Raw genomic sequence first — 15,481 nt, 5'->3', positions numbered from 1 at the left:
TCCCAGTATTAAGGCTCAGTGCACTAATTCGATCTCCATTGAAAAAAAACGTGAAATTTAAAAAGTTGACGACTTGATACAAAAAACAAGCTGTGTACTAGAGTTTCTCCAACAACATTATTGTGTTATCCTCGATCTTTCCATTCCTTTACAAATTTTGTTGGGTCAGCTAAGTACATTTGAAACTATTCACACCCCCCCCCGATAGTTCCTTGGCTGCATGCACTTTTGATTGATATTCTTCTACTTTCGTGGGGATTTAGGACTATCAATCTTTACTAATCCGTTGCCCAGTGTTGCAGTAGTGAAAGATCAAGTGCCGAATGTCTCCGTCTGATGGGTCAAAATAGCGTCGCTTACGTAGTGCTTACGAAAACAACTGTATTTTTCTTGAGCCTTGTTGCTGTCTGAATCGTTACTGCACTGACAAGTTAATCTTTTAATTGCAGTGAAAGATCACCGTAGACTGTAGACTATAGTTCTAATGGCCGTTTTCCGTAAGTGGTGAAATAGAACTGTTCAAAAATTTTAAATGGGCTGTCGAATTTCAACTGAAGTGTTCTGTGCACAAACTGAATGTTCTCAAAGAATTACCCCATAATGATGGCAACAGTTGCAACACAGACGTGGCACGCTTTTGTTATATAAATTCTGAAAAAGTGAAACATGTGCGTGATATAAAAGAGCGACATCCCACGGATGGTGAATTCCTTTTTCCGTTTCGAGGTGAAGTGGTACATGTAAAGAGTTGCCCCAGTATCAGTGGCAAATTAACGCTGTCAAAAGGAGGTTTCTCTTTTTCCCGACCCCACATTGAAATACATGGGGAATAAAACCTTCCTTATTATTCATTATACCGTCTGAAAGGAGGAACCTAGTGAGTTTTTATTCGGCATACATGTACATGTATTGTATCCCACCTAATGTAGAATTGTCGTTAATTTAGTACCTTCCAAGCAACAATAAATAGTAAATAATAAATAAAACAACACCGTCTGACCTAATACAGAAGCGAAGTAGTTTGAGAGAAATGGTGAATTACAATTGATCGAATACTTTTAAGCGATTTGAACGATCCGATAATTTTGGTGTTATGACAGTTTAGCCAAAGCAGCACACATACAGCTTTATTTATTTTCTAAGGGCGCATAATTTGATTTAAGTTTTTCATCATAGCAACATGTCTTTGGGCATTGGTAACATGGGATAGAAAAATAGGTCAATCGGCCATTTTCTGTCCTCTCTCCAAGTGAATTTGTATTTCATAAGCTACGTAACACGTTCATCTTGGTAGCCACACCCAACACCTGCATCATTGAAGTCTCTCTTTTGTAAAAGAGGGTTGATAGACAACTGGGCTGCGCTTTCTTCCCTGCTCCCATAATCCGACGGTCAGTCAAGCAAAACCAAACTCCGGATGCAAGGTGCAATCCAGCCATTCGTAATTCACACAACGGCAAAACACAATAGCCTACTGTCTTGGAAATGACAGGGGTTGTCTTGCTTACGCCCCTTCAAACAAGAGGGTTTTCTGATAAACGCGAGTCGCCGGACATTGTCCCAACTAAAACCACGCCGTGTGAACATACACTATTTAGTATCACCAAGGTGATGATCACCAAAATAGATAAACATGTTGTTTGTATAAAAAGGAAACATTTTGATGCGTAGCGTCAAAATCCTGTCTCTTGTTTTAAGCGTCACTTGGAAAATACATGTAGGACGAGGAGCTGCACATGTACGCGTGAGCAGGCCCAACAGCCAAGCTTGTGTACAGTACAGTACAAAGGACAGGACATGTACTTGTAATTTACAACCAAGTTTGAAAATCGAAAGCCTGAGAATTTTTGCAACGTAAATGCATACTTTAGCAATTGATTGTTGCAAAAATTAGTTGCAAAAATGCCAGGCGTCCGACAGTTACAAGTAACCTTAGTGGTATTTTGTTTCTGGATTCAAGCCGCTGCGACTCAAAACGATGAGGATGCCAACCCCTTCGCCCAGCAAATGACCGAACTTCAGGTAATTGTTATCCATATTCAATTCCACATTATTTAAGACAGTTTGTGGAGAACGCGAGTCCTGCCTGGTACCTAGGCTGAATTGGTGCCCAATATGAATTTACTGAACAAATGTTATTGCAAAAGCGAGCCCTCAGAACAATTCTAGCCATAGATCTCGGCACTTGGATTTCTTTTCAGTCTATGTGTAAGTGGTTAAAATCTATATACTCAAAGACAGGCTCATGGACCACCGACCCATAAATTTGGTCAATAGATCCTTTAATCTTATTCTGGAGAATCATATTCAAGATCTAATAATCCCAGTAACTTTATCCGGTTTTCATTCCGAAATTCCGCAATGACAGATATAATACAGTTCGATTCCTTTTATGCAAATTTACTTAGTGGTAAGTTTAATGTAATTTGTATTTTGTGTTGTTAATATACTCTCATTTGCTCTTTAAATGCCGTATTTTCTGTTTTTGTTTTTCTTCATTGAATATATTTCAATTTAATTTGCAGTATGGTTCTCCTTATTATTGCAGTTAAGCCTTGTAAACTAAACTGCAATACAACCTTATGGCGGCACATTTAGAGAAATTCTTAATAAATTATTAATAAATTAATCTCCCAAGGATGGTTTTCAAACTTGATAACAGTACAAGGGGCACACAGTGTCGAAGTTGAGAAGGTGCCCCCAATTCTGGCTGATTTAAATATACAAGCATTTCCTGTACATGGTGACCATGCATTCTTCTGTGTCGAGTTAGGCGAATTTTCTTTTACTACATTCAGTTGGATTACGAACCAACTGACTTCGAATTATGCAATGAAAAAATATAAGACGAAAAAATGTCATTATTCTATTTTCAGTGGTGGTTTTCTAGTGTATACAAAAATGGACTAATGTCAATGTTATTTTCCTCCTATACCCTGGATAAGTTAATTGCAGGGGAGAAACGGGACTTTCGAGAAAAAAAATTGCCTGACCCTAACTAAAATTCATCTAAGTTTGCAATCCAATATTAAAGTAAAGAGCCTCAACTCCGAAACGTCAATTACAATTATTATTGTTATTATTTGTTTTGCCACACAAAATTACCCGCTTTCTGGAAGACATGGCATTAGAGTTTTCTGGAGCAAAACGAAGAACATTCAAAAAAATTACAATCAACAAACAGCAGGTTCTAATGACTGTTCACAAAACAAGAAAAATGAGCACAGTTATTTTCAATGAGTTGTTTTAACACAAAAACAGACAAATGTCCTCACTATATGGAGGCAACGTAGAAGTGTATATTACAGGATTGTGTGTGTTATGCATTGCTCACATCTGTATTTTCGTGGGCCCTGACTATTTCATAGGCTGTGGGCACAGTGCCTATTTAATGCACATTATTTTGTTAAGTAGTTCCTAACTGTGATCGTCGTATATCCCTCTAACCATAGAACTATCTGGAAAGAAACGGTTACCTTATGGAGAGTGACAACATCACAGATCCAAGCAGGAATATGACCCAGGCCATCATAGACTTACAGACACTGTCAGGACTCCAACCTACTGGTATGTCATTTTACAGTCATTCACCAAGACCTAATCTTCTCAAGTTACATTTTCATGTTGGCATTTAACCCAATAACATACGTCGTTGTACATGTATAGGAAGACTTCGTAAATTATATATTTGTGTTTTTGAAATGTTTTAATATCATTCTGTTTCCAGGGCTCAATATCGCTCCGCAGCACCTGCGAAGTAAAAATATCCATTTTTTTCTTAAAACGATGGTAGTAAAAGAATCAAGCTGCCTCCCAAAAGAAAGGGTGGTACATGTACCTTTGAAAGGTTAGCATTGCGATAAAAACAACTGGGCAACATTCCACATTGCCCCTAGTCTTGCCCCAAGACTGGTTTTACTGTTTTGGCCCGTGCACTGTGTAGGCGACATGCGCTGACGAGCACAGCTGAATAGAACTACCAGTAGAGGGTGCTGTATTCACAAGAGACGCAAGTCGTCTCACAGACGTTCAGGATAAATACATTTTATATGGGGTGAAGCTATAAGCCAGGCACTCCGTGAATGACGTCACTTTGTAAAATTCTCGCATGCGGCACGGGCATGACGAAAAAACGTCTTTTCACTAGCTTAAAGCACGTGAAAGAACTCTTGTCTACAAGCTGCCACAATAGTCTAGTAGATAACGAATTGGACCATAGATTTTATTGTCCTGAGTTCGATTCCCTTTGAAACTGCTTTTTCCCTTACTGTTTTTCTTCGCCAAGTATTTTTTTTCAATTGAAGGAAAAACGGTGCCGAGTTAGTCTGAGACCCAAGAACCTCGTAAGTGTCTGTAAAAACCACGATGAGTTGCAGTTGGGTATTAGTACATGGGCACTAGATTGGAGCCAGGCAGGTGGGGACATCATGCGCAGACTTCCTGGCTTATAGCCTCACCCATTTTATATGTCTGTGGGTTGTCTCTTGTGAATATAGCGCCCTCTAGTGGTAGTTCTATTAACTGTGCTCGCCAGCGCATGTTGCTTGCACAGTGCACAGGCCAAAACAGTAAAACCAGAGTTGGGGCAAGACCACAATGCCCCTTGCCCCAGTACGCCACTGAACCCTCCCCCCAAACCAAACCCTACCCACACACAACCAAGTACATATACCTGTAGACCAGCTGCAAGTATTAATAATTTTGGAATTCGACCGATAGTGTTTCTGTCCTGTTGAACAACGTTATTCCAAATCCATTTAAAGAATACATTTTCGATGCAGGACTCAGCCAGCCTTTCTCTTGTGTTATTGGGTAATTGAGGTCATTATTTAGTTGGTGTCTGTTACAATGATTCATGTCTCTAGGCGAGGTTGATGGTCTTCTTCTTTCAACTATTGGATCCCGTCGATGTGGCTTGGCCGACATCATGCCTGAGACGTATCAAACAGCTAATGTCAAATTCGGCAAGAATCATCTGACTTATTGGATTGAGCAGTTCCCGCCCTCTATGGATCAGCAAGTTGTCAAAGCAGTCATACGAGATGCTTTTCAGGTTGGTGGTACTTGATTTAATAATTATAATTTGCGAGGTTGATATTGAGAAACGATTTCTAACTAAGAGTATATGTTGACATGTTACCTCGGGCGACCATAACCAACTTTGAAGCACTTTGGTTGCTAATCACAGACATTAATACACTTTGATGCGTTCTATGATCGTTCTTCTTTTGGCAGGTTTGGGCTGATGTCACCCCGCTGTCTTTCTCCGAGGTTTTTGTTCAAGACGCTGACATTCAAATCCTCTTCGGTGCTCGGGAGCATGGTGATGGGGTACCATTTGATGGGCGAGGTGGTGTCCTTGCACACGCGTATCTACCTTTAAGTGGAGACGCTCATTTTGACGCCGAAGAAAGATGGACAGTGGGGACATTTGCAGGTAATACTGTGCTTTGTCTGTCGATTCTATAGTTATTTTAAATCAAACGATATTCAGTTTGGCGTTTCCCCAATTTTAAAACCCCTTTACGCCGGGATTCTTTTGACCACGACTGCTGGGCTGCAGTATGCCCAGTACGCAAAGCTTTGTCCAGCAGCAAGCCAATATTGAAACCTCAGGTGCCTGGTGAATGGAATGTATGTGTGGTATGCACTAATCCTCACACAGAGCCGCGGCTGTCGATGTCTCCAGGTCACAATGGGGAGACGTCGACAGCCGCGGAAGGGGTAACCCCTTCACACCGGGAGACGTCGACAGCCGCGGCTTTGTGTGATGATTAGTGCATACCACACATTTAATTAATTAATTAAAGTTTCATCAATCTTCATTCTCTCTGTGTACGCTCATCAGCGTTAACTTCATATTTAGCTCCCTTTTTCACATCAGGTGTTCTGATCTCTTTTGCCAGTTTAAAACTATCCAATTATAACCATGGACTTAACGAATAAGATTTTGTCGAACATTTTCTTTTCCATCGCACGTTCGCAGTAGCCGAAAATTAATATCCTTTCCTGCAGGGAAGTCGGTCGATTAAGTAGTTTTTCCCCTCAGGCATATTACAAAATTACAGCAGGAATTAGATACTTTACCTCCTTGGATTTTTTTTTCAATTTTCCATCGTTTCAGGGACTAATCTGTTTCAAGTAGCTGCGCATGAGTTCGGCCACAGCTTGGGTTTACTCCATTCTCAAGACATTACAGCACTCATGTATCCCTATTACCGAGGGTACCAGCCAAATTTCCGCTTAAGTGAAGATGACAAGGAGGGAATACGGAGTCTATATGGCAGTAAGTAAATTTAAGTCAGTACTATCGACACCCTTTTCCGAGTTTTATTTTTGTCCTGCTCTTGACTGAAAATTGGAGGGAACTCGTGCAGAGGCTTTGAGCTATAGAGAGGGAGCACGGGCCGACGATAGACTGTTCAAGAGGGGAGAATAACGTTGACCACTCAACAAGTGTTTACGTTTCGATTACCATATTTTATTCCAAGTCTGTCCTAATTTCACCTTACAGGAGAAAGGGTACCAGACTATGACGGCACAGATGAGGAACCTGATAGTGGGAATAACGATGGTAAGTACAACTGCAGTCATTTTATGCATGTTAAATGTCTGCCTGCCGTACAGCACACAAAAGGGGCGATCGTATGGGAAACCGAAATGAAGCTGAGGCAATAGTTCACTATTCATTCGCTACACTATGTACTTTTCTATGGGATAACGATTTGTTGCAGTCTTTAGAAGAGACTAGTCTCCGTTTCTTGTGCAAGATTCGCCTGTGGAAGTTGTGAACTTATACTTTCCTCCTAAAACATCCCATAAGCAGCAAATCAGTAAAAAGGGAGCTTTTCTGCAGGAAAAGTATGATCCAACTGAAAATAACTATTGCTAAGACAGAAAAATAATATTGACACAATAATAAGCACTGTACTGCATAGCATTTATTTAAGGCAATACCCCGGGATGTTTGGATAGAGAAGTTGAATGATTGAAACTAACCGTAACCAAATTCATCTGTGCTTTTGATATAGGGCTTTCTTCGAGTATTGTGCCGGTGTCAGTGAAACCTGTTATTCTCTACACTGTTTAAAAGTAGTGACATGTTATATATGTACGCTATAGGCCTATTTGTAATTATTGTGCTGTTAAATCAACATGAACTAGACCAAAACATCAAGCATGAGATTGTTTTCCAATCCAAACATGCTATTTAATTACCCGGTTCTATTTTCCAGACGTTGAAATTACAACAGCGAGCACTCCTACCCCACCCCCACCAACAACACCAGGAACACCTACCCAAGCACCGCCTCCCCCAGCAGAAGCCTGCCTGAGAAATGGCACTTTCGACGCCGTGGTTAACACCAAAGATGGCCACAGCTTTGGATTTATAGGTAAGATGAGTAGATTAGACAACAAAAATGTACATAGCACGACTGCCATTACCAGAGTTGCACGGTTCTTGCTTTTTCCGTTAAATAAAGCTTTGTTTCAATGTCGACATAAAGAAGAGCAGAGAGCATCGCCGATAAGGTTTGAGACCATCGCCGATAAGGTTTGAGACCATCGCCGATAAGGTTTGAGACCATCGCCGATCAGGTTTGAGACCATCGCCGATCAGGTTTGGACGATGCGCAATCATATTTATGGAAACACTTCATCGCGACTGACACAAACATAGACAGCAACAGTCTGCCAAAATTGAACTTGTTTCAACCTTGGCGACTGTATGTCTGCGTTGAGTCGCTGTTGTAGCGGGCCTATACAAAAACGTACTGTGGCATGACATATGGTGTTACTACACACATTTCTGTTTCTTCCAATTCGTCACAACTACACGACGCAACGACACAACGGCTCCCCGTCGCCTTCTTGCCATTATGTTAGTACACACACGAGGCGCTGCGTCGTGCGTCACATCGTGATGTCGCCCGTCTCGTCGTACTGTCTTACGTCCTTTCCATCCTGCATATTTTCTACCTAAGTGTAGCTCCTTCCGTCGCCCGTAGCGTCGCACCGTCGTATGTCGTGCCGTGTGTCGTGTCGCGTGTTACGTCCTCTGAAGCACGATGTGAGGCGCGACGCGTCCTGCGCTGCCGCCCTTAATTGCCTTTATGGTGTAGAGGGCGCCTTTACTGTTTTCTTTCATTTCCGTTGCAAAATATGTCCTGAGCCGCAGGCGTTGATTTTTCTTGTTTTTATTTCACCCATTTTTAACTTTGAATTAGTTTCTGTCCTATTTTATTGAAAAAAAGGAAAAAAGTAAACAGAAAACCCATGTGTGGTGGAACTGCTCACACATAATTAGCAACCATGTAATAATGATTCATGTATTTTATCTTAGAGTGGATTTACGAATAATGATTGGAAGGATCATAACTAGAACATGCAGGTAAAGCTGAAATATTTTTGTGGGTGACGTTCATGTTATTTATTACCTAGTGACAATGCTGGTAGTTGACGCAACGCACTTTCTAATTAGATTTGACTTTAAAAAATTAGATTTGATTTAAAAAAAATTTCTTCAACAAATAAGTGTTAATCAAAACACAGTTAGAAGCAATGCATGAAAAAAGAACAAAAGAATCAAAGCCCGCTACCTACAGCATGTACATGTACTATGTACTAGCATGTACTATGAAAACACGGAGGACGGAACTGAAAGAAAACAGTAAAGGCGCCCTCTATAAACACCATAGAGGCAAAGGGCGACAGCAGATGACGCGTCCCGTCGTGCGTCGTGTCGTGTGTTGCGTTGTGTTTCGGGCGACGCAATACGCGACGCATAACACGACGTATGATGCGACGTACGACAGTGCTACGCGACAGGCGACGGAAGAGCGAGTGAATGGCGTCAATTTTGGACGCTGTTTTTGCTAATTTTTTATTACATTTTTTCACGGCCAAATGCAGTCACTTGCCATCTAATCCTGCCACTGTTCGTGCTGAAGAATCTGGTTTGGTCACCTTCAACGTCAGGGACTACCCTGAGCAGGAAAAAAAAATTGTGCTGGCCTCTGGCCAGACTCAAGCATTGTTCTACGGGGGGAGGGGGCGCGCCAGGGGCAAACCTTTGTGTAGCCCCCCCCTGCAAAGGGTCCAGAACTGCGCCTGCATGGACTACTGGCTTCAACGCACTTCATACACACTTCAAGTTTATTTAGGCAAAAGCCGCACTTTTAGAGGCTCCAAATAAAAAAAATCAATCTATACGTTTGACATTACAAGCACAATTTCGTTTACAATTAGCTGACAATCCTATATGCACATGGGGATTACAGGTGGCTATTACATACCTAGAAATCAATCGCTGTAACTTTAATGTTGATTGTCTTCCCTCTAAGCACATATTGATCAGCTGTGACTGAACGAAAGTGCAACCAATGTACGGTCTTAATGAAGCCTTTCCAGATGGGCATGCGGTGTATTTTAGCCCTTGGTATCTCGAACTCTTTATACTGGATTGGCTTTTGCAAGTGGAATCTGTTCTCAAACATGCAGTTTTGACTTGTTTTGTTTTGGTTTTTTTTTGGGGGGGGCGGGCTTGCAGGTGCATACGTGTGGCGCTTGGATGTCTTTCCGCGAACGTTCACACAAATAAGCGAAGCATGGCAAAGTCTTCCAAACCACGTGCAGTCGGCTGTCAAACAAGGTGACATCACATACATTCTCAAGGTGAGTTACGCTAGGGGTGTCAAAGTAGGGGTTTAGTCTTGTGAGGGAAAATGACTTACATTTGTTTCCCTTGCCAATCTTTTTTCATCATTGTGATTTGAATTCGGAACGGATGAATGTGCGTTCATTTTAGGTTTGGAGTAACCATCTTCAATTTTGACTGGGCACTCTCAATTCTATCTGACATAATATGACAAACTTGTCACCAGTAATAGACAGAAATTTCCAGTACATGTAATTGTTTGTGATTTGGTTTTGCCTTCCTTAGGGATGTTATGTGTGGAGATACGAGAATCTGCAGTATCGTGGACGGAGACGTATCCGTGAACAGTGGCCTGGTCTTCCCTGTAATGTGCAAGCCGGTTACGTGTCATCCAGTGACACCTACTTCTTTAAAGGTAAGAAGCATGTACTTGTGTACAATCAACCATCTTTTTTGTCAGTTTATCATGTACCAGAAACGCTGCCGGTGATAACGTTCTCTTAATTCAGATAGAATTAAATTGTATCGCCTGACTGACTGTGCGAGCATTAATTGTTTCACACTTTCCACGCGCAAAACACAACTTCTGTTTTGGAAATATTGTTGTCAATTGTAAGGCAAAAGAGAGAAATTTTTCAGTGTCGTGTGCATCAAGCAGGGGTGGGGGAAAAGTGCGCCAAGAACATGATGCCATTTGTTTCATTTCTCTGAAAGGAATTAAATAACACTTTGGTAATGGTACTGGAACTTTCCTTTGGGAGAGAAGGAAATCTTCTGCTACAGATAAAAAACGAAATTGGAAATTGGACAATTGTAAAAAGAAAATTTGTTCATCAGTGTCGCCCATCCTTTTACGTGTACATTAAATCTGTGCATGAACATGTATTCCCACTCCACATTTCCTCGTGTAAACGAAAACCAGATTTTGTCAAAACCAGCCATTGATGTGTCTACCTTTACCGAATATACCAGGCAAGATATGGGAAGGAGGGGTACCTCCCCCTACCTGTCCAATCTCTACATACACTCTAGACTATTGTTACCTAACACCCCCCCCTAGAAGTCTGTAAAGAATTCCTGAGATTCCGATCTAACAATGACCAACACATAGGCGGGGGCGTTCTCTCCGGCCCATATCTCGCTTCAAATGTTTATACCAGGTAAGATATGGGACGAAGGGGTACCCCCTTACCTGTCCAATCCCTATACACACTCTAGACTATTGTTACCTAACACATCCCCCCAGAAGTCTGTAAAGAATTACTGAGATTCCGATGAGACAATGACCAACATAAAGTTACCGGGTCCCTTTTCATTCACAGGTCTCTTTGTCTACCGTTTTCGTGGGAGTTCCTTCAGATCTCGCCGTAGAATATGGAGCCTAAATTGGCATGGTCTGCCGTATCGCAACTTTCGTATTACGGCCATCAGCCCCAACTTAAACGACGACGGGGAAGTAACAAATGTGTACATATTTACAGGGAACGTGTATTACCTGTTTGATGACGCAACGAAGCGCTTTGTTTATCGCAACGAATATCCTCGTGAAGTTACCAGGTTTATACTTGGCAGGTGTCTTATTTCGTAATGAAAACAATTCATGAAGTGTCAACGAGTTTGTCAGATCTCAGATTTGGACCATGTCACTAAACAGTGCCACGTGCGCAAACACGTGTACATGTGCTCAAAGTTAATTTTACACGTAAATAATGGTTAGGTTCACTTTCTAAAAATCTGTTTTGTAAAACTGCGTCGCTTTCATGCCGTGCACATTAAGAATTGTGTATACCAGTCTTTTTCTTTTGTAGTTTTTCTTTTTTCGTAAGGAAACCGAAACTTGGATGTTGGTCTCCATAAACAGGAATTTCTAGTTTCGAGTCTCGCTTGATCACTTTCTGATTTTTTCTCCATAAGCTCTCGAGTAAAAATGTCGCAGCTGATGTGAATATGTTAATTGACTTCGTCTTTCAATTTCCCGTTCTATTGTTTAAAATTAATTTCATGGTATTTTTTGTAAACTTTTGTGGAGCGTTTCTTGCAAGGAGACTGATTAAGTCTGGTAGCCAATTTTTATGTTTTGAGGCAGCATGTGCTTGATATACCGTAATTTTACAAAGGAAAATACCGAGCAGATTTCTTGACTTCTTGAGTGTTGTTTATAAACTTGTTGGGAAGAAATTAAGTTTGCATGCTGAAACGTAATTTATATTATAAATAATGTACTTATACTTTGTTTTTATGACGTCATCCTAGTTTTAGAAATTATAATTTTGATTTTATTAGTCCATAGTTTCAGTTGATCACTCTAGATTAAACATTTTGACAGATGAATACATGTATAGGAAATCTTTTGCCAGAATTTTTAACGTTGTATTTTGTCAATTCTTAATTAGCTACCAAGTTAATCTTAGAAATTCAGTTGCCATGTATGAATTATACAGTATAGCTGCTAAAGTAAATTTATGAAATACGACATTACCAACGTTGACTCAACATAATATCTGTGAAAAATCGATTGAGTGATTTCTTAGGGGGCGGAATCAACCCCCTGGCTATCAGACGGGCCAAAATAACCCGGCTCTTTGACGGTTAGGCCTAGTACACACTGTTTCTTCAAAATGCACCTCAAAAAAATGCACCTGGAAATGCGATGCACCGCCGAAACATGGCTGTGCATCGCACTCAGGATCATGGATCCCATTTTGAGGAATTTGGGGTTGGCACATCTGTTCGCAGAATTTACAGGAAAAACGTAAACAAACCAAACACTTTGTTACCTTGATAAATTCAATATTACTATAGTAATTACTTTCAAATGCGTTCATAGTGCTAGTGCATGTCTCTTGTGTTCATGCTTGTTAGGAACTTGAAATATCTTATAAATCTGTATACCCACATCATGTCGATTATTCCAAAGATCCGTTTTGAAATTTTATTCTCTGACCAAATTTTTTTAATATGGTATATGTTTTCCAGGGATCAACTGTTGCATTTATAATGTGCCAATTTCAATTTTCTTTCTTCCATCGAGATTTAAGGAGTAATAGTAAAAGTTCAGTACGCTCCCTTTTTTTCTCAGTTAAGAATAGTACTAAATCTAAAATGTATTATTAACTTATTTGGCATATTCAGCAGCCATTGTAGGGATATTAAAACTTGATTTATAAAGCCCTGCTTTCAAACATCTCAGTAGTCAGACGCGTATCGATCGAATGTAAATGCTGTTGACATTTATTAACACTTTAATAACAAACTTTCAAAAACGTGATACATAGTAGATTTTGAAACAGTTAATTATTACTGTAACCCAATAAAAACACTAACTTATCTGGAAGAAACACGAATAAATTTGGCACATTACACATGCAACATTTGATCAGAGATGATATATTGAGGATTTGGTCATAGAATACAATTGCGATGAAAATTACTTTAAAATCATTTAAAATATGTGTGCAGTCACCCCCATGAATCGAGCACCCCTTCTCTGAAATTTCGTCATGGCGCGGCTATACATATACAGATTCAGATACCACATGCTCCCCAAAAACTTTGCATGCATCTAAAGTACTGTGTATTAATATTGAACTTATCACGGCGGAAAAATGTTTAGTTTACTTAAATTTTCCTTGATGACTTTTGGCAACAGATGTGCCAATCCCAAATTCTTCAAAATGGGCTCCATCCTGAAAGCTAGTGCGCTGCACGGCCACGGTTCGGCCATAGGCCTACCCACTGATAAGGCCCACACAGCAGGAATAGCTCCAGATGTGGAGATGCGTCATGCTTTGACCACACCACGTAATTCGACATCACCACATAATAGATTCACTGCTTCATATAAATCGACACGGGCTAAGGAAAGGTATAGCTCACCACGTATTGCAGGCCCAACGCGAGATAATGTTTAGACTACAGGACGTATAATGAGACAAGAACATCGCATAATGTTTGACAACATATCTATCATGGATAGAAAACTTCACATACAAGCAGTGGCGTATCCAGCTGAGGGGCTACTTGCCCCTCCCCACAGATTTTCTCTTTTTCTTTTTCTTTAATTAGATTACTTCATGAGAAAGAAAGGAATCGGTATATTTAATTATCAAGTATTAGCACCAAACGCAAGTAAACAACACCATGAATTGAAAACAAGGATGTCGGGACCGTGAATTGATATTTACTCCCCCTACATCATGTTGCATATTTAAAAAAAAGCCCAAAACAGCATTCGCCTTTGAATTTCCCCCACCTAAAAGCTGTGTACGCCGCTGAATAACAGATTGAAAAAAATCACATAATAAACTGACAACATCACACAATGTATTGTCACCATAACATAATTGAATGTAAACGTCACATAATAGATTAACAACATCACATCATGAACTGAAAATTTCACACAACAGATTGAAAAAATTGCATAATGGATTGACAATCACATAAAAAGTTATTTCAAAATGAATTGAGAACTTCGCATAATATACTGACAACATCAAATTATTATTGACAACGTCATATAACGAATACAGAACTTTACATAGTAGATTGAGAACATCACATGACAAATTGACAACATCGCATAACAGACATCAAACAACAATCGCTGATTCATTGGTGTTCATATGAGCAAGCAACAGTATGGATTAAAAGTTTTGACAACTTCCAAAGACAAAACTGCTCATTTCCTCCCCCCAAAATAAAAAAGCGCTAAAAAAGAACAGGGCGCCCCCTTTTGGTCTGTTGCCACGGGCGCCGCCATCTTGTCTTTACAGGTTGCACTGCACCAAAATATACGCGCCCATAGAAAACAGTGCAACATCGGACCGAAATAGCGCCGCCTGTTGACTCTCGTGAAGAGGTCAGCCTCCGTTTTTTTCTGGAAATTCAAGATTATGGCCAGAAAATCTCTTTTCGTTTCAATTTCATGGGGGTTAGCAACGAAAATACGCCTATATCGAGGAAGATACCCCCATAACATCAGTAAAACTAAACGCTCATTTCTGAATGTAGCCGCCCGCCTCTATCCGAAATGGGCCCGAGATTTGGGGGTTTTTGTGAAAGAAATACCCCGAACTGGAAAATATCAGTCCCAAATTCGGAATTTATAGAAATATCTCTATGATGCCTCCTGATTATGGCATGTCTTATTGTAAAAATCCCGTGGGATCACAAAATATTAATGAGTTCCTGCGAAGAAATACAACCATATGGGCATGGAATTCACCCCAAAGGGCCTAATCGGTTCGTAAGTGTGACGTCACTTCAGTTTAAACCACGCCCACTGCACTGGCACAGCACATAGAGTTCCATGCATTGATCGCCGTTTATGGAACCATGGAACCGGAAGTTAACACGCAACTTCTGCGATCGTCCAATGGGAGCCTGCGAATCGTGGTGCGTCCTCCTTTTACTTGTGACGAAGTCACTTACGAACGGGATACAATGACAAGGCACGCGACGGCACAACGTGAAGCCATTTTTCGGCTATACAACACCATACATCAGTCCGTTTCTCGGAAATGTTTTTAATGACTAAATTCTGGGTTCATAATTTGAACAGACAAACGTGTGCACTGAAATATGTCTTCCCTAGATAACATCACAGCAACATTGCCCTAGGGTTGTCCACGAAAGTTTGGATGATTTTAAGTGGCAAGAAAATTGCGCTTAGCAATGCATTTAACCAAATAGTACTGTGAACGACTTCCATACACTGAAGAAGGGCTCAATGTTGGAGAAAAAAATACCGGCTAAGAAAAATTCACTGCAGCTATACTTTAACGTGAAACGTGGAAACACTACTGTGACGTTATCATTATG

General features: G+C 40.5%; 1 protein-coding gene across 2 annotated transcripts; it reads left to right on the top strand.

The window, feature by feature from the left end:
• The first annotated feature begins 1,510 nt into the window (after nucleotides 1–1,510).
• On the top strand, nucleotides 1,511–12,140 carry LOC110986855 (hatching enzyme-like). Of its 2 annotated transcripts, XM_022249113.2 has the most exons (10): nucleotides 1,511–2,022; nucleotides 3,453–3,567; nucleotides 4,866–5,053; nucleotides 5,236–5,437; nucleotides 6,125–6,286; nucleotides 6,515–6,574; nucleotides 7,236–7,394; nucleotides 9,551–9,675; nucleotides 9,944–10,073; nucleotides 10,981–12,140. In XM_022249113.2, exons 1-10 carry the CDS (start codon nucleotides 1,903–1,905, stop codon nucleotides 11,244–11,246), a joined length of 1,527 nt encoding a protein of 508 aa, XP_022104805.1. In that variant the 5' UTR covers nucleotides 1,511–1,902; the 3' UTR covers nucleotides 11,247–12,140. The 2 variants fall into 2 exon arrangements, with proteins under 2 accessions (XP_022104805.1, XP_022104807.2); XM_022249115.2 differs by lacking the exons at nucleotides 1,511–2,022; nucleotides 3,453–3,567 and adding an exon at nucleotides 3,784–3,847.
• The last annotated feature ends 3,341 nt before the right edge of the window (nucleotides 12,141–15,481 follow it).

The sequence above is a fragment of the Acanthaster planci genome, linkage group LG19 (assembly GCF_054643075.1).
Source record: "Acanthaster planci isolate LZ-2023a linkage group LG19, COTS_SCS, whole genome shotgun sequence".
Classification (NCBI taxonomy): Eukaryota; Metazoa; Echinodermata; class Asteroidea; order Valvatida; family Acanthasteridae; genus Acanthaster; species Acanthaster planci.
The sequence above is the reverse complement of the archived record's forward strand: the minus strand, read 5'-3'. Positions and strand labels throughout refer to the sequence as shown.

What these genes read in the sequence shown, in the direction of transcription:
- LOC110986855 (XM_022249113.2), top strand. Translation starts at nt 1,903, where the DNA reads ATGCCAGGCGTCCGACAGTTACAAGTAACCTTAGTGGTATTTTGTTTC. An exon ending in GACAGTGGGGACATTTGCAG is followed by an intron (nt 5,438 to 6,124) that starts GTAATACTGTGC and finishes CCATCGTTTCAG; the next exon opens with GGACTAATCTGTTTCAAGTA. An exon ending in AATACGGAGTCTATATGGCA is followed by an intron (nt 6,287 to 6,514) that starts GTAAGTAAATTT and finishes TTCACCTTACAG; the next exon opens with GAGAAAGGGTACCAGACTAT.